Source organism: Pelophylax lessonae, assembly GCF_965119305.1.
Source record: "Pelophylax lessonae genome assembly, chromosome: 13".
Lineage (NCBI taxonomy): Eukaryota > Metazoa > Chordata > Amphibia > Anura > Ranidae > Pelophylax > Pelophylax lessonae.
The window spans coordinates 133,397,009-133,419,695 of record NC_138780.1 but is presented as its reverse complement, the minus strand read 5'-3'; the positions used below and the strand labels follow the sequence as shown (position 1 = coordinate 133,419,695).

Here is a 22,687-nt window from a genome sequence, read left to right as displayed (position 1 = left end):
GTGGAGTTACCCCTAAATACAGAGCCATGACAGATCACTTACCTAGAAAAATAAAAGGGAGTGATGCACATACAACAATATGCATAATTATTGTAGGTCTAGTGTTGGCCTAAACACATAATGTTTTTAGCCTACTGCCTTTCAACACGATTACTAAACAACCAGATGTTGAAGCTGATCCTCGATATAGCACCAATAGTAAATTTGCTTGGAACACACCATTCATTTTAATGACAAAAACTATTGCCTGCCTGAAAATGAGCTTCCATCAATTGGTTAGATCAGCAGGAATTTCTACAAATATTGCCCCTTTGAAATAAAATTGATTGAAATGGTGGCCAGACAAACTAACAAAAAATCTTTTGAGTAATTGTTTACCTAAACAATCACAATTTTCTAAGTTATCTGATAATTTTTGTATTTCATTTTGTATTATAAAGGAGGATGAAAAGAGAACAGTTTTTAGGATTTTTTTTTTGCTCTCAACAGTGTTGCTTTAAGGGAAAAAAAAAAAATGTAATTTATTAACTATTTAGGACCCTAAACACTGCCTGTACACTAAACGGTCACTTTTGCCTGCAGTGAGCCGTGGTGAGGAGGCGATGGGCATGGTTTATTTATTTGATGTACTCAAACACCTCATCCATGTCTCCACGCAGCAGCGCAGTGCGTTGCACTGCAGTATGGTGACATGCGGTGTCATCCAGTGCACTGCATAAAAATGCAGCATTTCTCAATTTTTTCCACACACCAAACCAGCAATGCTTTCTATTTGTCCTCGAGGTGACTGGCTTTAATCCAATGCCGAAAAAAACACAGATCACCGCACATAGTGTAAATACAACTGTAATAGGACCAATCAGTGCTCAATGAACCCAACAAAAGATTATTGCAGGCACAAGGAAAGTGTCTGCAGCAATATGTATGGATCAACTTTTCCATTTCACTAGCATTTGTCATCCTCATGCAAAAAAAGTATTGGAAGGACAAAAAGGTTTTTGTTTCAAAAGCAACCATTCAGATTCTCATTTCATTCGCACTCTCTGTGCTGCAAACAAAATGTGGGAAAATGGTTGTTTTTGTTTTTTAGTGTTAGAAAACAGTGTCAAGTCTTTTGTATCTACAATGATTACATTTCAAAAGTTAATGAAAAATAGCACCACCCACATTCTCCTGATATACCTGCCGGTTGAAACACTGTTGCTGGTTGCTGGGTCACTAATAAGAATACGTTTAGCTTGACCGTATAGCCACAAATGTGTCCCAGGATAACACGCCCAATATAGTGACTCACAAAATGGCTTCAGCTGGCTCTCCACCCATCAGGAAAGCCTCGCTAACAGGTTTCACTCATTAAGGGCTTAATCATGTGCAGTCCTGGGACACATTTGTGGCTACACTGCAGAAGTGTTTGAATACAATCCAGCTATGCAATATTTAAGCCTCTTATGACTTGAACATTTGTGGGGTTGAGCTGTGTAAATCATAAGCCATTGAGGGTATGTATACCACTCGGATCGACCAGTGACTTTAATATCCAATCAATGGAGTTAACAATTTAACATGATTTTCCCTCTTCCTTATTCTAAGGATATAGAACATCTGGCTTATTTCATAAACAAAACAAATAAATACAGCCAAATTGTATAAAATGTTGGTCAGAATCTGTCATTGATGCTTTTCATTAGCCTTTTTTTTCTTTTTAAGACTAGACTCTTAAGGGCTTATACAGACAGGCAGACTCTGCCAGCGGATCCACCTGCTCAGTAGAGGATCTGTCTGAGGCTGATGACTGGGTGTGTCCACTCCGCTTATGCAGAACGGACACGGACACAGCCCGCTTTCCTCTGTGGGTGGTCGGATGGAAAGAGATCGCCTGTCCCTTTACACCTGACTGCCATCCAATCCGGCAGACAGATAGGGGGGGAACATCTGTTTTTGGCAGATTGAATCAGATGGGATATCGGCGGGTGTAAAACGGACACACGTCCGTTTACATTCACCGCTCCATAGAGGGCAATGCAAGGTCGGATTGGGTCTGCCTGACGATTTTTTGCCCGGGCCCAATACATTGCCTTCTATGGAACGATCGGTCCACCTGTGTGAAAGGGACCTAAGAGTACAAACATTAAATGGTGTAAAACAATCTATAAAAAAGCAAACAAATTTCATCTTACATGGGGCAGCTTAAAAAGTAATGCCACATTTATTTTCCTAAAAAAGTTCTAAAAGGGCAACTCCTCCTCTACCCCCTATTCCTCTGTGTTTTTCTCAGAAGCTGCCCCTCTTCCAGGTTAAATGGCAGTCAGTACTCCTGGACTAAACATCACTCATTGCATGGACACGGCTTAGCCCAGGAGGAAGGACTGTCCCCACTGGAAGAGAAAAGGAGCAAATACATTTTTATATATATATATATATATATATATATATATATATATATATATATATATATATATATATATATATTTAAAAAAACAAAAAAAACATGGAAGGCATGGGGGATAAAATTAACTTGTGTTAAACTTTAAAAAAGAGCTTTTTCTGATTGTTATTGTACACTGCACCTTTTCCTTATTAAAAGTATCAATAAATTTGAGAGCATGTTCACACTAATACATATTTTTGTTTGATAAAATGTAATAAAATCCAGACATAAGACAAATATACCCATCACTAGGTGGCAAGACTTGTTGATGAATCTTCCTACTTTGTGGTCCACATTGATGTTCCGTGAAGTGGAGTCTCCTTATTTTTTTAAAGCTCCATGTTCTTGTGTTGACATTTTAGTGTACTTTTTATAAACCAACTACAATCCTTCTATTATCCAATGACACACAATAAGGATCTAAGGCTTTCACATGCAGCAGGACAAGCCATGTAGTTTCAGAAGACACAAGCACGAGGGTAAGCAGAAGGTCACGCAGTCTGATAACCAAAGATTTAGTTCCTTAATGGTTATTATTCTGTTTACAGTCATTTCAATGTATGACATTCATCTTTGTGCTACAATTTCTGAATCATCACCTGGAATTTACCTATAAAAAGAAAGAAAACTCAGCCTCAGACAATATAAAATAGTAACAGTCCCGCCCTCTGATATATATTTAAAGTAAACTCAACATCAGCCTCAGATTATTCCAGAGCCGGCATGTGAGACGAACACTTGTATAACCCTAATGAGGTGATGCAGAGTCGTGGTGTCCAACCAGTTCTCAGTTTTAGGTTTTAAAAAAATGCCACTAAATGATAATCATTATTATCCAGTTCAGCCATTACACTGCTAATGATTTAATTAGGATGTCGAATAATATCACACGTGTGGCCCAATCACCTCCTGAGAATTTTGGGTGCCACTGCCAACCTATGGGTGTTTCCTGTTTCCCCCATTTGCACTATACCTAAAGTGGATCTAATGTCACAAAAGTTTTTATTATAATGCATTCTATGCATTAGGGTGAAAACCTTCCAGTTGCTGTTACTCTCCCCCCCCCCCCCCCCGAAATTACTTACCTGAGTTCTACATTGATCCAGCGCTGTGCCTATCTACAGTTCTTCTCTCCCCTCTCTCTGCTCCACCAGGCTTGGCTGAGAGCAGCAAGAGGCATTGGCTCCTGCTGCTGTCAGTCAAATCCTGTGAGGAGGAAGTGGGGGGTGGGGCCGAGCTACACTTTGTGTGTCTATGAACGCACACAGCCTGGCTTGGCAATGCACCCCCATGTGTGCTACATTACTTTACATCTACCTTAACATAAAATAAAATAATCCAACAGAGAGGTTGACCCCTTATAATGATCACAGCAGTGGTTTAGACCCAAGAAATATCACCAACAGATGGAGATTGTGAAGTCATCTGCCCACCTCTCCACTTCAGACAATTTGTTGATGAAATACAAGGCTTCCTATAAATAGCTGATTGGTTCTCACCCCGATTTGATTTTATTCCAGGAGCAGACAAGGACTACATGCATCTAGTTTACCTGCAGACTGTTAACTCCAAAATTAGGAGACCCCAACCACATTATAAATGGATGCGCATGTCCGTCATTTGTATTTGTTGATACCTTACGAAACATCAATTGTGTCACACCAATACAAATAAATAATCAGTTAACCACTTAAGCCCCGGAGGATTTGGCTGCTAAACGACCAGGGGGTATTTTGCGATTCGGCACTGCGTGACTTTAACGGACAATTGCGCGGTCGTGCGTTGCTGTACCTAAACAAATTTGGCGTCCTTTTTTTTTCCACAAACAGAGCTTACTTTTGGCGGTATTTGATCACCTGTGCGATTTTTTGATCACGCGCTATAAACAAAAAAAAGAGCGTAAATTTTGCAAAAATAGCAATATTTTTCACTTTTTTTTATATGAAATTCCCCCCCAAAAAAATGTAAAAATCAAAATTTTTTAACATTTTCGGCCAATTTGTTTTATGCTACCTATGTTTGGTAAAAAATAAAAAAATCGCAAAAAGCGTATTTTGATTGGTTTGCGCAAAAGTTATTGCGTTTACTAACTAAGGGAAAGATTTTTGTCATTTTTGTTGTTTTTTTTTTTTTAACGCGTAATGGCGGCGATCTGCGATTTTTTTTGCGGTACTGCGACATTGCGGCGGACAGATCGGACCCTTGACTGTAATTTTTGGGGTTACCAGTGACATTTCTACAGTAATCAGTGCTATATATATGCACTGTTACTGTAAAAATACACTGGTAGTGAAGGGGTTAACTTTGAGAGGGAGGGGCTGTGTGTGTCCCTAGGGGCGTGATTCTTACTGTGATTGGCTGTGGCTTCAGCTGTATGCAGAGTGATCAACGGATCTACATAGTAGATCCGTATGATCATCTCTCACACAGAGGGGAGAATGACAGGCAGCTTGTTTACACAAGCTGCCTGACTTTCTCCCTCTCCCCCGCCGATCGCAGAGTGGCCGGCGGACATCGGGTCCGCCGGTCACACGCGCGGGGGGGGGGGGTCCGTGACCACGCGGGGAGCGCGCCTCCGGCGGCACGCGCTCACTCCCTAGACCCTCACAAGCTGGTGACGTAGCCCTACGTCACTTTGCCTGTGAGGGGCTGACCGCCGCCGTAGATAGTCGTGCGGCGGTCGGCAAGTGGTTAAAGTACAAGTTCCTGTTTAGGATTAAATCCTTTCAGCCCATTAATATACCAGCTGCCCCCCCATCCCTTTGCAGGTCAAACACTTACAGTGAGGGAAAAAAGTATTTAATCTCCTGCTGATTTTGTACGTTAGCCCACTGACAAAGAAATATCAGTGTATAATTTTAATCGTAGGTTTATTTTACCAGTCAGAACAACAACAAAAAATCCAGAAAAACGCATTTAAAAAAAAAGTTATACAGTATCTCACAAAAGTGAGTACACCCCTCACATTTTTGTAAATATTTTATTATATCTTTTCATGTGACAGCACCAAAGAAATTACACTTTTCTACAATGTAAAGTAGTGAGTGTACAGCTTGTATAACAGTGCAATTTTGCGGTCCCCTCAAAATAACTCAACACATAGCCATTAATTTCTAAACAGCTGGCAACAAAAGGGAGTACACCCCTAAGTGAAAATGTCCAAATTGGGCCCAAAGTGTCAATATTTTGTGTGGCCGCCATTATTTTCCAGCACTGCCTTAACCATCTTGGGCATGGAGTTCACCAGAGCTTCACAGGTTGCCACTGGAGTCCTCTTCCACTCCTTCATGACGACATCACAGAGCTGGAGGATGTTAGAGACCTTGCGCTCCTCCACCTTCTGTTTGAGGATGCCCCACAGATGCTCAATAGAGTTTAGGTCTGGAGAAATGCTTGACCAGTCCCATCACCTTTACCCTCAGCTTCTTTAGCAAGGCAGTGGATGTCTTGGAGGTGTGTTTGGGGTCATTATGTTGGAATACTGCCCTGCAGCCCAGTTCCTGAAGAGAGGGGATCATGCTCTGTTTCAGTATGTCACAGTACATGTTGGCCTTCATGGTTCCCTCAATGAACTGTAGCTCCCCAGTGCTGGTAACACTCATGCAGCCCCAGGACCATGACACTCTCACCACCATGCTTAACTGTAAGCAAGACACACTAGTCTTCGTACTCCTCACCTGGTTGCCGCCACACACGCTTGACACCATCTGAACCAAATAAGTTTATCTTGGTCGAGAGCGATAACGCCAAATTTACCAAACCTGCTCTCCAGTCACACCTGAGACCTTCTAATATTAACGAATCACATGACACCGGGGAGGGGAAATGGCTAATTGGGCTCAATTTGGACATTTTCACTTAGGGGTGTACTCACTTTTGTTGCCAGCGGTTTAGACATTAATGGCTGTGTGTTGAGTTATTTTGAGGGGACAGTAAATTTACACTGTTATACAAGCTGTACACTCACTACTTTGCATTGTAGCAAAGTGTCATTTCATCAGTGTTGCCACATGAAAAGATATAATAAAATATTTACAAAAATGTGAAGGGTGTACTAACTTTTGTGACATACTGTAAATTGATTTTATTGAGTGAAATAAGTGTTTGACCCCTTTGCAAAACATGACTTAGTACTTGGTGGCAAAACTCTTGTTGGCCATCACAGAGGTCAGACGTTTCTTGTAGTTGGCCACCAGGGGTTTGCACACATCTCAGAAGGGATTTTGCCCCACTCCTCTTTGCAGATCCTCTCCAAGTCATTAAGGTTTCAAGCCTGACGTTTGGTAACTCGAACCTTCAGCTCCCTCCACATATTTTCTATGGGATTAAGGTCTGGAGACTGGCTAGGCCACTCCAGGACTTTATTGTGCTTCTTCTTGAGCCACCCGTTCGTTGCCTTGGGTGTGTGCTTTGGGTCATTGTCATGCTAGAATACCCATCCATGACCTATTTTCAATGCCCTGGCTGAGGGAAGGAGGTTCTCACCCAAGATTTGACAATAAATGGCCCAGTCCTCCGTCCCTTTGATGCGGTTAAGTTGTCCTGTCCCCTTCGCAGGAAAACACCCCCAAAGCATAATGTTTCCACCTCCATGTTTGACCATGGGGATGTGTTCTTGGGGTCATAGGCAGCATTCCTCCTCGTAACACGGTGAGTGGAGTCGATGCCAAAAAAATTGATTTTGGTCTCTTTTGACCACAACACTTTCATCCAGTTCTCCTCTGAATCATTCAGATGTTCATTAGCAAACTTCAGACGGATGTGTACATGTGCTTTCTTGAGCAGGGGGACCTTACAGGCGCTGCAGGATTTTAGTCCTTCACGGCGTAGTGTGTTACCAATTGTTTACTTGGTGACTATGGTCTCAGCTGCGTTGAAATAATTGACAGGATTCTCCTTGTAGTTCTGGGCTGATTTCTCATCATTCTCATGATCATTGAAACTCCATAAGGTGAGATCTTGCATAGAGCCCCAGACTGAGGGAGATTGACAGTTATTTTGTGTTTCTTCCATTTGCGAATAATCGCACCATTTGTTGTCACCCTCCCACCAAGCTGCTTGGTGATGGTCTTGTAGCCCATTCCAGCCTTGTGTAGGTCTACAATCTTGCCCCTAACATCCTTGGACAGCTCTTTGGTCTTGGCCATGGTGGAGAGTTTGGAATCTGATTGATTGCTTCTGTAGACAGGTGTCTTTTATACAGGTAACAAGCTGAGATTAGGAGCACTCCCTTTAAGAGAGTGCTCCTCATCTCAGCTCTTTACCAGTATAGAAGACACCAGGGAGACAGAAATCTTGCCGATGGATAGGGGTTTAAATACCTTTTTCACTCATTAAAATGCAAATCAGTTATTAACTTTTTTGAAATGCGTTTTTCTTGATATTTTTGTTGTTATGCTGTCTCTCACTGCTAAAATAAACCTACTTATAAAATTATAGGCTGATAAATTCTTTGTCAGTGGGCAAACATACAAAATCAGCAGGGGATCAAATACTTTTTTCCCTCACTGTACCTCCTTAGCTGTGGTCTCCCGCACTGTCTGCAGCCTAGCTGGTAAAAATCTAGAGTTGAATGGGATGTGGCTCCTGCAGTACGGATATGTCCCCTTCAAGTCTATTTGGGAGGCCGCAACCGTTGGAAAAGGTAGGTATGAACCCAGTGTGGGGGGAAGGTGACACAGCCGGTTGTAATGAGATGGCTAGGGAGGGGACCTGGGAGGATTTTGGACTTTTACTTTGAATTGTTTTTAAAATCAGGAAGACTGATCATTTGGGTGTGAACAGCATTCCTGCTTCATAACAACTACACTGCTAATAGGTGACCTTAATACACCTTTCTAAACCCATTTTGCTCAGACGATACTTTAAAAAATAGATGGTTTCGAGTAAGCTTACTTACATGCTGGCATTACTGAGACTTCGGCTGTTACAATACTTCGTATTCCTAAATTTGATAATCCTCCTCGGATTAATCCACAAGTAAATGCCAAATACTGCAAAAGGTAAAATGACAGTTAGATGGTAAAATGACAGTTAGATAAGGCACTGAACAGATCTACCTTAAAAGAAAATTCAACAACAAAAGTTTTTCTATAAGATTATATGTACATATTAATATATATTATGCATGGTATTTACCTGTAAAATGTTCCCTTGGGGAGATGTCCAAAAGTCCTGAGACTTCTGGCCACTGCCATCCTGAATGTGATGTCAGCAATTCCAACAGACTCAGAGCTATCAATCAAGTGAAACTATTCAGTATTCCCCTTCATTCCTCCGAAGGCAGCAACGTAACAGATTATTTGGGGGAAGTAATGGGAATGTTGGAGGAGCTAGGCCAGCACAGAGAGAAATCAAATTATAAATCAAGTCGCGCTAGAACAGTGAAAATGGAACAACTAAAGTCCATATATAGTCCATAAAAACGGTGCAATCCGTGATTCTTAAACCAGGCTCCTCATGGATATATGCTTACCAGAAAGGTAAAATTTGAATGCAGGTTCTCTGTAACTGAATCTGTAACCACTTGATGGAAGACTGGAACCAGTAGACTCGTGATGATTAAATAGTCGTTAAGTCATGAAAAATTTAAAAAAAAACGCAATAGCGTAAAACCCAACAAAAGGTGATATAATGTGACTTTTAACACCAATGTGGTCATTCAATGGTTAACACAGAAAAAAGTGCTAAAAAAATAGTGAAATGGTGTAACCACCACCAATAATAATGCTTACAAATCAAAATTGGAAAAAAAAAATTTTTAAAAATTAAAAATAGTGAAAAATTATGCGTGCACTAAAAATTAATATTGGAAAGTGAATCCCATGCAGAAAGACACCTTAAGGTACTCCTTACCAAAGTAAATTAGGGCAATCACATATAACACCCAAATATCAGTGCTATCCTTCACCAGATAAAATCGCCTCTTACCAAATAAAGGTATTAAAAACGCCTGTAGGTAGATCAAACTCCAAGAGTGGGAACACTTGTAACTGATGCTCTAGTTAAGGCAGGTTCCGACCCAGATGTCTCCAAGGAATGGCCCCAAGATGATCATTGCCATAAAAAAAGGAGAGGTTCCATAGTGTAAAACCGCATAGACTTTATTTTAAAAAGGGGAATAAAACTCACAATTTTCAGGAAGTACAAAGCATTGGTAGTAAAAGCCGCCGGCCGGACGACTCCGCTCATCCGCACTTTCTTGTCGCAGTAAGATGACGTCAGTACGCCGTGTCCTTACGATGTTTGGTAAGGAGTGCCTTAAGGTGTATTTCTGTATGGGATTCACTTTCCAATATTCATTTTTAGTGCACGCATAATTTTTCACTATTTTTAATTTTTAAAAAATTTTTTTGTCAATTTTGATTTGTAAGCATTATTATTGGTGGTGGTTACACCATTTCACTATTTTTTGAGCACTTTTTTCTGTGTTAACCATTGAACGACCACATTGGTGTTAAAAGTCACATTATATCATCTTTTGTTGGGTTTTACGCTATTGCGTTTTTTTCAATTTTTCATGACTTAAAGCGGTTGTAAACCCTAAAAAAAAAAAAAAAAAAAAAAAACCTGCAAGACAAAGGCATAATGAGCTAGTATGCATCACATACTAGCCCATTATGTGTAACTTACCTTAGAACGAAGCCCCGACACGGACCCCCGGACATCGCTGCGGGCGCTGCCATGATCCCTTGCCGTCTCTTCCGGGTTCGGCAGTGAATCGCCGAAAGAGACGGCTACGGCGCGATGATTGGCCGGAGCCACGATGACACATGCGCGCGGGAGTGATTTTCCGGCAAGCTCCCGGCAAACAAAATTGAAGGTCCCCCCGGACCTTCAGAGCGCATGCGCCGCTCGCGCGAGCGGCTGCATGCACTGCAAATATCTCCTAAACCATGCCGGTTTAGGAGATATTATTTGTACCTACAGGTAAGCCTTATTATAAGCTTACCTGTAGGTAAAAGTGTCAAAAAGCGGGATACTACCGCTTTAACGACTATTTGTAAAACCGCATAGACTTTATTTTAAAGAGGGGAATAAAACTCACAATTTTCAGGAAGTACAAAGCATTGGTAGTAAAAGCCGCCGGCCGGACAACTCCGCTCATCCGCACTTCCTTGTTGCAGTAAGATGACGTCAGTACGCCGTGTCCTTACGACGTTTCGTCACATCTGTAAACCAGGTCATAAAACAGGAAGACAAACTTCCTAGAGGTTTTAAACCTTCCTCACTCTTTAATAAAAATAAAAAAAAAAGTCTGGGGTTCCACTTTTTTTTTTAATAACTTCTGGACTGGAAGGTTTTACCCCATTAATGACCAGGCCATTTTTTGGTGATATGGCACTGCGTTACTTTAACGAACAATTGCACATGTGTGACGCTGTACCCAAATAAAATTGATGCCCATTTTTTCGCACAAATAGAGCTTTTTTTTGGTGGTATTTGATCACTTCTGTGGTTTTTATTTTTTGCCCTATTGACAAAAAAATAGCGCCAATTTTGGAAAAAAAAAAAAACTATTTTTACTGTCTGCTATATAACACAGCCAATACAATTAAAAAAAATCTTTTTTTTTTTCATTAATTTAGGCCAATATGTATTCTGCTACATAATTTTGGTAAAAATAAATCCCAATAAGTGTATATTGATTGGTTTGCGCAAACATTATAGGCGTCTACAAATGATGTGATGTTTTTATGGAATTTTTATTTATTAATTTTACTAGTAATGGTAGCAATTTTTAGCGGGACTGCGGCATTGTAGCAGACAAATCAGACATCTGACACTTTTTGGGGACCAGTGACACTAATACAGTGATCAGTGCTATAAAAAAAATGTACTGTCACTGCACTGACACTGGCATGGAAGGGGTTAACATCAGGGGTGATCAAAGGGTTACGTGTGTCCCTAGGGGGTGCTTACTAACTGTGGAGGGGTTACACTGATTGGGGAAAGAGAGATCCTGGTTCCTGCTTAGCAGGAACACAAAATCTCCCATTTTGTCTCCTTGCAGAACGGCGATCTGCCTGGTTTACAGATTGCTGCTCTGCCTCTCCCGGGGATGATCCTGGGTGGTCGGCGGACATCGGGTCCACCATACCCGTTGATTGACAACCCCGCTAGCCAATCATGGTGCAATGGCACCATCTAGTGGCTACTGAATGAAACAACGCACAGGTATGTCATTTTGCGCAATAGCACCACTTTGCCGCAGTATATGTGGCGGACAGTCGGCAAGTGTTTAAATCAGAAAAAGTTTTTATTAAGAACAAACATTAAAAATCTAGAGCATGCATCAAGCATATACACAATCATCGTCAAGACATAGCCATAGCAGGTAACAAAATACTAAACCCCCTAGGAGAGCAATAACTTCCACAATCTACAAAGTGCAGTATTTGGCTAGTATAGCTAAACACAGACACAGCTTAATTTAAAGTCCGTTAGGTACTAGATCTCGTGGGCTGAGACCAGTTGCATCATGCCATGGGGCCCATAGTTTTCAAATTTATCAGGGGAGCCCCTGCACTGATAAATACACTTTTCTATCCCGAGGGTATCTCCTATACATCTGGAGTTCCACTTTATTCAGCTATAGAAACATTCAATAATCTGAATTCTCTAAATACAAGCTCCTTGAAAATACAGAATGTTATTGAAAGTGTGGAAAAACCCATAAGAAAAAGGGCATACATCTTCCAAAATTATGCCGTCCTAAAGTATTTTAGACTTCTACTTAAACACTCTTTTACTGGACGGATTTATATTTGAATAGGACTTCCCATTATTATGGTTCATTGCCCATACTGTATATGTATACATTAAGACCCTCTCAGATATAAAAAAATAAATAAAATAATATATATGTGTATATATATATATATATATATATATATATATATATATATATATATATATATATATATATATATATATATATATATATACACATACATACATACATACATACATACATACACATATATATATATATATATATATATATATATACACATATACATATAATAAGGCTTACCTATAGGTGCTGTAAATATCTCTAAACTTGCACCGTTTAGAAGAGATTTACATTGCATGCGCTCTGAATAAACGGCCGACCTTGTCGATACTTCAGAGCCCTGGGCCGTGACTTTGGCCAGTAATACAGCCAGAGTCCGCAGACCCTGGAAGGAAGGCGGGTGAAGATGGATGTGGCCGCCAGCGGGAAAAAACGTGGGCTTTGTTTGCAGGCAAGTATCACATAATGTGCTAGTATGTGATGCATACTAGCACATTATGAATTTATGTTGCAAGGAAGAAAAAAACTGAAAAACAACAGACGACTTTACTTCCTCTTTAGACTCCATTCACACTGGTACGACTTGTCAGGCGACTTGGTCAGCCTGACAAGTCACGCACCGTCGCGTCCCATAGTGTAGCACAGGACCCGTTCTAATAGGAGCGACACAAGTCGCACCGACATAGAAAAAGGGTCCTGTACTACTTCGGGGCGACCTGGAGCGACTTGCATAGACATTTTATGAAGTCCGTGCAAGTCACACCGAAGTCGCGCTGCACGCGACTTCACAGGTCGCCCCCTAAGTCGGAGCGACGTAGTGTGAACCGAGCCTAAAAGTCTTGTTTTTTTCTTTTTAGGTAAAAATAACAAACATGTTATTCTTCGCTGCTCTGTGCAGTGGTTTTGCACAGAACAGGCCAGATCCTCCTCTTCTCTGCTCCTGGCCCCTCCCTCCAGTTGAGTGTCCCCACAGCAAGCAGCTTGCTATGGGGGCAACCGAACCAAGCCACAGCTCCTTGTTTCCATTCAGACACGGAGCTGCGGTCTGGCCCTGCCCATCTTTCTCTCCTCAATGGCCGAGTGACTTTGACTGACAGCAGTGGGACCCCATGGCACTGCTGTCTCAGCTAATAAGGAGGGGAGTCCCAGGCAGCTGAGACACTCCTGCAACATCGCTGGATCTAGATGGGGCTCAGGTAAGTATTAGAGGGGCTGAGGGGGGCTGCTGCACACAGAAGGCTTTTTATGTTAGAATGCATTAAGATAAAAAACCTTCTGCCTTTACAACCACTTTAAATACGAGAACTATATAGTGTTGATACATTGATTTATGAACACATACCATTGTGTGAGAGTTAATCTATGTCAGATATTGTACATAGTTATATGATAAAGGGTAGTCTCAAGCTATATCAGGAGCCATTGATATGGCTACTACTTTTACATAGGAGATTGGATGAGGAAATGTAATTTGTATCCAGGTGTGGACTGACCATAATGATTTGTAACCATTACATTATAATGGATAAAAGAGAAAAAGATGAAAGGCCTCCACAAAAGTGGCTTAATTTCAAAAGTGACAGACAGAAAGGAGTCAGCTCAGGCCTCCCCTGAACCATGCGGAGAGGGGGATGTGGTTCAAGGTGAGTTGCTGAAAAATGCAGACATGCAGCATTTCCCCGCAGTGCACAGGTAGGCACCCAACAGCAAGGCAATCCACGGTGCTGCTGTGCAGAGACGTAAATGAAGCATCACTTTGTGCACTTCAACTAAGGTTGCTGAAACACATATCACACCGCCCCTCACTGCAGCCATTGCATTGTAAACAGGGCACATAGAAAACAAATGGTTTTCTATGTGCCCTAGCAGTGACTGGCATTTATCCAGTGCAGAAAAATGCCAGTCACTACACTGTGTGTGAACAAGCCCTTGCAATGTGATTAAGCCGTTGATAGAGTGAAAAGGGCAGAGGAGCGGGTGGAACAGCCTATGTGCTGGAAATAGCAATACTTTTATAATGGAGAGTGTCTTCCCTTTCATTGTTTGTATGATAATCATCATCTTATTATGATTATCATCTTATTATGATTATCTTATTATGATTATCATCTTATTACGATAAGTGGAAAGGCAATCAGCTTGGAGGGAAATGGCTTTGCCATTGGGGCCTATGATGAATAGGGCAAGCATGAACATTACTTCATGGCATTCCTGACTGAAAGGGGACAGGACACCATCCAACCTCAGGGCCACAGCTCCAGCATTGGGTCCCCAGCTGATCTCAGGGGTATACAGTACATACCATGGGAAAGGCGAGAGGGAGCTGCTACTTATCTTAGAGGTTTAGCTATAATTGTATACTTTTGTTAAGTTTTTTTTTGTGTTAATTCATGGTTGACTTACAATGAAATGACTACTGTATGAGTGTGACCTCCTAACAAAGTTATTTGCTTGGTACTGAGTATTATGTACATGTTGTACATTGTTTTCAGTAAAAACACTGAATAAAAAAATAAAGAAGGTTGAGCATCTTTGTCTTAAACATTTTTTCAAGCAAGCACAGAATGTTTTTCCATAATCAAACTGCCAGTTTAGGCTCCGTTCACATTAGGTCGCTCCGACTTAGGGGGCGACCTGTGAAGTCGCGTGCAGCGTGACTTCGGCGCGACTTGCACGGACTTCACATAATGGAAGTCAATGCAAGTCGCTTCCAGGTCGCCCCGAAGTAGTACAGGACCCTTTTTCTAAGTCGGAGAGACTTGTGTCGCTCCTATTAGAACGGCTCCTGTACTACACAGTGGGAGCGACTGTGCACGACTTGTCAGGCTGACCAAGTCACCTGACAAGTCGTACCAGTGTGAATGGACACTTAAGCCCAAAGAACATTAGCTTTGTTACCAGAAAAAGATACATAAAGGGAAAAAGAACAGGAAGAGAAAACATTTCCCTTGTTATTCACACTAACCTACAATGTTGGTGTACAACTCAGATTGTATTAGAAGTGAACCTGACCTAGCATAACATATACCTAACTTTCAAATTCGCTAAGTTCCACAATGCCGAAAAGGAGACATAAAGGGGTAATAGGAAATCCACAATTGGATCACATGGGGAAAAAATGGGACTGTACGATAGTCAATGTATAAAGAGTAAAACAAGAAAAGAAAAAAGTAGAAGGGATAACCGTAAAATAAAAATATGAAAAAAAGCCAAAAAGGTCCTAAAATAGACAGACAATCATAAGTGCATACTAAAAACAATGCAAACACATGAAAGACTGAAAATACATGAGGTAAAGACGAGTTTACAAGATACAGTAGAGGTATGTGGACAGGAAACCTCAACATGTTTCAACAAATAGTCCTTTTTTTTTTTAAAACAGTGAGGTTTATTGAAACTTTTGGTACAATACAAAAATAAACCGTGCATTGAAACTGCGATCAGATTCATAACACATTGGGGTACAAAAATACAAATATACACAGTGATTAACACTTAGAAACAGAACAGACATAGTAAAAATAAGGCAGTAGTCAGTGACTCCCTGTCGGCCCAACACTCAAACAGAAAATATTGGTTTAACAGGGGCGGGCAGCATAAAGTAGTTACCCACTGCACTACTGAGCCGTATCAGGGCACTGCACCCATTTGTCCCAAATCTTGTTGAATTTCTGAGGGCACCCCCTATGTTTATATAAAAGTTTATGAAATGGGATGACACTATTAATTTCCTTAATCCACAATCCTAGAGTAGGAGGAGTAGGTCTCATCCACCTCCTGGCTATCAATTTACGTGCTATAAACAAAGTTTCCTGAAGAAATATGACAGTGGATTTGGGCATCTCTCCATCCGGATAGACCCCCAGGAGACACTCCTTAGGGGAGAGTTGTAGAGGAGACCCCATCTTGTCATGCAGAAATGTGACTACTTGTTGCCATAGAGTCTGTAATTGGGGACAGCTCCACAATAGATGAAAGAAGGAAGCATCAGGGTCTCCGCACATAGGACAAGAGGGGACCAAGTCAGGGTGATATTTGGACAGTCTAAGTGGGGTGAGATAAGCCTGGTGTATTATAAAGGTCTGGGTTAGGCGATCCGACAGTTTTGGCGACACTCTGCGGCACGTCTCCAGGGCATCCTCCCATTCCTCATCCTCCATGGCCCCCACACTGCGCTCCCAGCGGGTTTTAAGTGCAAAAGCCAAAGTGGTCGAGGAAGGTGTGTGAAGTTCAGAGTAGAACATGGAAATGAGGTGACTGGGTTCTGTACTTTTAACAATCTCAAGGGTGGTAACCGATTCCATCTCAGGAGGGCCGTCAGGGAATTGAGATCTATAGGCATGGGAGAGCTGTAAGTATCTGTAGTGCATGGGGCCCTGGAGCGCAAACTGGTCTTGCAAGGTCTCGTAAGACCGTAGACCAGTGGTCGTGGAGATATGGCTAAGGAGAAGAATACCCCTCCCGCTCCATACCGACAGGTCAGGGATGGAGAGGAACTCACGCAATGTACTATTATGCCACAGAGGGGTGAATGTGTGGAATGGAGGGCACCGAAGCCTGGACGCTACCACCTCCCAGATCCGACAATAGTGGTATAGAAGAGATCTGGGGCACAGGGGCTCCGGCGAGCCCCTGACGCCCCTAAGGATAACTAGGAGGGGGCCCCCGAGGGGATGAGCCCACCCAGGGCAGAGCAGGGTCAAGAAGCGTTCTCTATCCGTTTTATCTATGTGAAAGAACTGGGACAACTGAGCTGCCAGATAGTACAGATTAAAATCCGGCAGGGCCAATCCCCCTAGATTTGTAGGATTCTTGAGTTTGCGCCAGGAGATCTTGTGCCGGTTAGTACCCCAAACAAAGGTCTTGAGGAGTGATTCCATCTGCTTAAACAGCTTGAGTGGCAGGTAAGTAGGAGAGTGCCATACAGCATAGAGAATTTTGGGAAGAAGAATCATTTTAATTAAATTGACTCTACCCATCACTCCCAGAGGTAATTTGGACCATACTTGAATTTTAGCCTTAAGCAGAGGGAACAAGGGTTGAACATTATCCAGGACATAATCTGCTGAGTTAGCTGTCACTTGAATCCCTAAGTATTTAATGCGGGATACACATTGTAAGGCCGGGTTTGCGGGGGCGATCGCCTGCGGGCTCTCGTCAAGCGGGAGAATTTGTGACTTATCCCAGTTTATCTGAAAACCGGAGAATCGTCCGTACCGTTCAATTAAAGAAAGGGCCGTGAGTAGGGATTCTCGAGAGTCTTCCAAATATAACAAAGTGTCATCCGCATACATGCTGATCTTCTCCTCCAGCGGTCCCTTACGTAGGCCACGAATCCCGGGATGTGCTCTAATGGCCATCGCCAGGGGTTCCGCGGCCAGGGCATACAGCAGGGGGGAGAGGGGGCACCCCTGTCGAGTGCCACGGGATAAAGGGAAGGCGGTCGACTGCCAGCCGTTTGCCAGGACCCTAGCTACCGGGGCGCTATATAGAAGTTTGACCCACTTAATAAAATTAGGTCCAAAACCGTATCGGTCCAGGCAGGTCCATAGAAATGGCCACTCTACCGAGTCGAACGCTTTAGCCGTGTCCAATGAGACCACCACCCTGCCACCCATTCCGTCGTGTTGTGCCTGGAGATTCATGAATAACCGGCGAAGGTTAAATGAGGTGTTCCTCCCAGGCATGAACCCGGCCTGGTCCGAGTGTATGAGTGAAAGGATCACCTTGTTAAGACGGAGGGATAAAATTTTCGCAAGGATTTTAGTGTCTACTGGGAGCAAAGAGATGGGACGGTAAGACTCTGGGGCGTGTAAGTCCTTGCCCGGCTTGGGGATGAGCACAATTAGCGCCTCCCGCATAGAAGGGGGTAGGGTTGCATCTTTGAATAGAGATTGAAACAAAGCCAATAATTTAGGAGAAAGGAGTTCCGAATATTGGGAGAAGAATTCAATCGGGGGGCCGTCTAGGCCGGGGGCCTTAGATCTAGGGAACTTGGACACGGCCGCTGCAATCTCCTCCACAGAGATGGGTGCCTCGAGGGTCGCCAACTGGTCGGGTGTCAAAGTGGGAAAGTCAATAGAGTCCAGAAAGTCATGCATGTCAGTGCAGTCAGCGGGGGCCCTAGAGGTGTAAAGTGTACTAAAAAATGATCGGAAACACTGTGTCACCGCAGCAGGATCAGTGATCTCATTGCCCAGGTCATCCTTTAAAGTAATAACTACCGGGGGCCTATCCTCACAATGGACTAAGTATGCGAGGAGTTTCCCCGCCCGCTCTCCATGTGCAAACAGATTCTGCTTCTGAAAAAACATCTTAGATTTCGCCTTCTCATATTCAAGTTGGGAAAGGACTTTAGAGGTCAATTTATACTGGGATTCATGTGTCGGAGTCGGGTCCGCCATAAAGGCCTGTTCAGCTTCAATTAGATTTGTCGTTGCCCTGGAGATCTCCTCAGCAGCCCGCACTCTAACAGCTTTGATTTTGGAAATCATAGTGGATCTGGCGAACAGTTTAAATGCCTCCCACACTGCAGCCGGGGAGGCAGTGCCCTCATTATCAGAGAAGAATTGTGTCCAGGTCCCCTCAATGTCATTCCCATCAGACACCAAGGGGAGCCAGGCGGGATTCAGGCGCCAGGCCGGGGGAGGTCTATTGCAGGGCAAGGACAACAGTATCCAATAAGGGCAATGATCAGACAGAGTCCGTGGGGCGAAGCCTGCCGCCAGTAACCTGGGGAGCAGGGTTCGAGACAGCAATATCAGATCAATGCGTGACATAGAATGGTGTGCAGCCGAGAAACAGGAGTACGCGCGCTGAGCGGGGTATTTGCTGCGCCAAGAGTCGGCCAAACCAAAGCTCTCCAACAATCGGGAGAACCTGGTCGGGGACGACCCCGGCGGCGCCTGGGAGGCGCCACCGGATCTATCCAGACCCGAGTCCATCACATTGTTAAAGTCACCCAGCCAGATCACCGGAGCCCCCGGGCATTGTGCCATAAACGCCAGTCCCTCCATAATAATCACAGCAGAGTAAGGGGGGGGCACATAGAAAGCCATCAGCAGCATCAATTCCCCATAGACTGACGTTTTGAGAAAAACATATCTACCCATTGGGTCGACCTGAGATCCTAGGAGCTGGAAATGTACCGATTTGGCCACCAGGAGCGCCACACCCCTGGAGTGCGAGCTATAAGCAGAGTGCTGCACCCAGCCAACCCAGGGCCGTTTGAGAGACTGTTGTACGCGGCCCTCCAAATGTGTCTCCACCAGAACTATAATATAATATAGTACACGGCGTAAAACATTAAAGACAGCCGTCCGTTTAATCTTATCGCGCATACCCCTGACATTCCACGTCAACAACTTCAATGCGGCCATGGCAGGGGTAATACGGAGCGTGGAGCGGAGGCTCCCAGGATCTCAGGCAATAAGGCCACAGAACTAACAAGTCCACGGTCACACACTAGCAGTAACAAATGGCAGCAAAAGAGCAGATAGTTATTACTTGAAATCAATGTGCATAGAACAGAAACAGTATAGAGATTGTACCAAACATAAACTGTAAACAATGGTAATACCCCAATCCCCCCTCCCTGCCCTGCACCAACCCCAACTTGTGCGGGCATGTTCCCAAACAAGTGCCTCAACCAGAACAGGCCCACATGCGACTGGTAAAGAGCAAGATCAGGAGGCCAGGGACCCCCAGGGTAGTCAGCAAAAATGCAGCAGAATACAATTAGGACAAGCAAGGGGGCCCGGGGGCCCAGGTCCAGCAGAAGTCGCAGGGGGCAACAGGGGAGTTGGGCACAAACACACGCCTTAGCGGGTGTAGGGGGCGAAAACCAACAGGTGTATCGCTGGGTAGCAAAGCCTATGGGCAGGTGGAAATCCATAGGAAGAGAACAGAAAAATCAGTTCCATCTGTGGAGCTAGGGCGCTCCGCCGGTCAAACACAGGAGTAGTAGTGCAGGGAAATGAGGGGGGAGGGGGGGGGGGGAAGGGGGATGTAAAGTCTTGAGTTCCGCAGGATCTACAAAACCCCCCTCCACCCCTGCAGCAGCTTAAGGTATAGGCAATCAGGGAGAAAGTATCATGAAGTCGCCAGGGCAAGGTGGTCAGGCTCTAGCTTCCAGTCCTTCTAACCAGGAGATGGCGGCTTCCGGATCCTCAAAGAAGTGGGCTCGGTCCTCACCCTCCACTCTAAGACGGGCCGGATACAACATAGAGTATTTGATATTCTTGATACGCAGCCTGCGTTTGACCTCCAAAAAGCTCTTGCGGCGCCTCTGGACCTCAGCAGAGAAGTCGGGGAAAATCGCTATTTTGTGATTTCCAAATGGAATGTTCCCCTTAACTCTGGCCAGGCGTAATATGGCATCTCTGTCCCGATAGTTCAGGAATTTAGCGATGAACGTGCGGGGGGGTGCACCCTGAGGGGGGGGGACGCCCTGAGAGGCGATGTGCACGTTCCACAACAAAAGTGGGTGAAAAGGATTCTCTGCCATATGTCTGAGTGAGCAATTGTTCCAAATAGGATGAGGGGTCTGCACCTTCAGAGCCCTCCGGGAGGCCAATGAACCGCAGGTTACAGCGGCGCAGCCTATTCTCCATGTCATCTTGTTTTTGGAGGATAAGGTGTACTTGTTGCTGCAGCCTGTCTGAGGAGTTTTGTAATGGGGGGAGGGAGTCTTCCACCTCGCTAATTCTGTGTTCAGCCTCACCAACTCTGTCCCTTTGCTTCTGCATATCCTGACGCATCAAAGATATATCTACCTTCACCTCCTCGATTTTAGTTGTCAGCATGGTCTGGCAAGTGGCAATCGCTTCCAAAACCTTGGATGTAGCAGGGCTCTCAGGCTCCTCCACCACAAGCGACGGGCCGGCGCCATCTTGGATCGGGGCCTCCTTCTCCAGCCTCCGGAATGCAGCCAGTTTTGCCGCAGCTTCAGAGCCTTTCTTCGGCGGAGACATGCGGAGGTCAGTGCCGCGGGTGTGCGGGAGGTGAAGGAAGGATTATCGTGCCCGGAGGGCTGCAGGATTAGCGGTAGAGGATATCGGTCCGGCGGAGCTCCTCTCACACACGTCCTCTCACATGCTGCGCCAGGCCACGCCCCAACAAATAGTCCTTTAGTAATTCTTTCCCACTCTGGGGAAGAGTCACTTCCCGGGTTGACACACTACAATTGACAACAGGGCAGATTTTGGATTTAATCTCGTGTTTATCATTCGATCCCTTGTGCGTTACCTTGGGACTTTGGCCTTTGCCTGTGAGGTGTCGTCTTTGAGCCTTTGACATACAGACGGTTTTTCCTTGTGCTTTGCTTACACATTTTTGCATGTCTGACTGGTTAAATAGACGATTATGTAGTGGACATCTTTTCCCCCAGAAGAAGACTATTTGTTGAAACGCGTCGGTGTTTCCTGTGCACATACCTCTGCTGTATCTAGTAAACTCAGCTTTACCTCACTTATTTACAGTCTTTCATGTGTTTGCATTATTTTTAGTATATGAAGTTGATGTGAATACACTCGCGCCAAAGACTAAATACAATAAGTGATTTTTTGCATTTTTGTACATTTGTTGTAGAAAAGCTCGCACTGCTGATCGCATTAAGTATATCTTTAGTGCGGCAGAACTTTCATTGTTTTTAGTATGCACTTACTTATGATTCTCTATTTTAGGATCTTTTTGTACGAATAAAGTTCATATAATCTTTATTTTACGGTTATTCCTTCTTTTTTTTTTTACCCTTTATACATTGGGTATGTTTCTAGCTTTATAATAGTGCTGCCACCTTGTGATGTTTCATCTTTATAATAGTGCTGCCACCTTGTGATGGTTCATCTTTATAATAGTGCTGCCACCTTGTGATGTTTCAAGTTTATAATAGTGCTGCCACATTGTGATGTTACAACTTTATAATAATAGTGCTGCCACCTTGTGGCGGTTGCAATGTCAGCTCTTGGATTATTCCCTTCATAGTCATGAATACAGCAAATAAATGTAAGCACCTAAAGCGGAGTTCCGCTCCCCCCTCCAAAATTTAAAAGTCAGCAGCTACACATACAGTAGCTGCTGACTTTTAATATTAGAACACTTACCTGTCCTGGAGTCCAGCGAAGTCAGCACCGCAGCCGATGTTTCCATTGGCTGTCGGGTGCTGCAGCTGCCATTGCCGGTAAGGGAACAGACTAGACAGTGAAGCCTTGCGGCTTCACGGGCGGGTCCCTACTGTGAATGTGTGAAGCGCGCTGCGCATTAAGATTGGCTCGGCGGCGGGGGAAGGAGGAGGAGCCGCGGCACCGTATCCCGGAAGTGGGGAAGGGTACCTGTGGAAAACAGGTCCCCGTTCCCCCCTCCCCCCTGAAAGGTGCCAAATGTGGCACCAGAGGGGGGAGGAAGCAAATAAGCGGAAGTTCCACTTTTGGGTGGAACTCCGCTTAAGTTTGACTTGATAAAAG

General features: G+C 43.9%; 1 protein-coding gene across 1 annotated transcript in view; it reads right to left on the bottom strand.

The window, feature by feature from the left end:
• Nucleotides 1-2,556: 2,556 nt before the first annotated feature.
• TRAPPC6B (trafficking protein particle complex subunit 6B) overlaps nt 2,557-22,687 on the bottom strand; it is a 34,165-nt gene continuing 14,034 nt past the window's right edge. Inside the window, exons 5-6 of the mRNA XM_082275215.1 lie at nt 8,328-8,421; nt 2,557-3,038 (exon numbers count right to left, since the gene is read on the bottom strand). Of these exons, the coding sequence (XP_082131341.1) occupies nt 3,007-3,038; nt 8,328-8,421 (126 nt within the window). The 3' untranslated portion in view covers nt 2,557-3,006. The remainder of the gene's footprint in view (nt 3,039-8,327; nt 8,422-22,687) is intronic.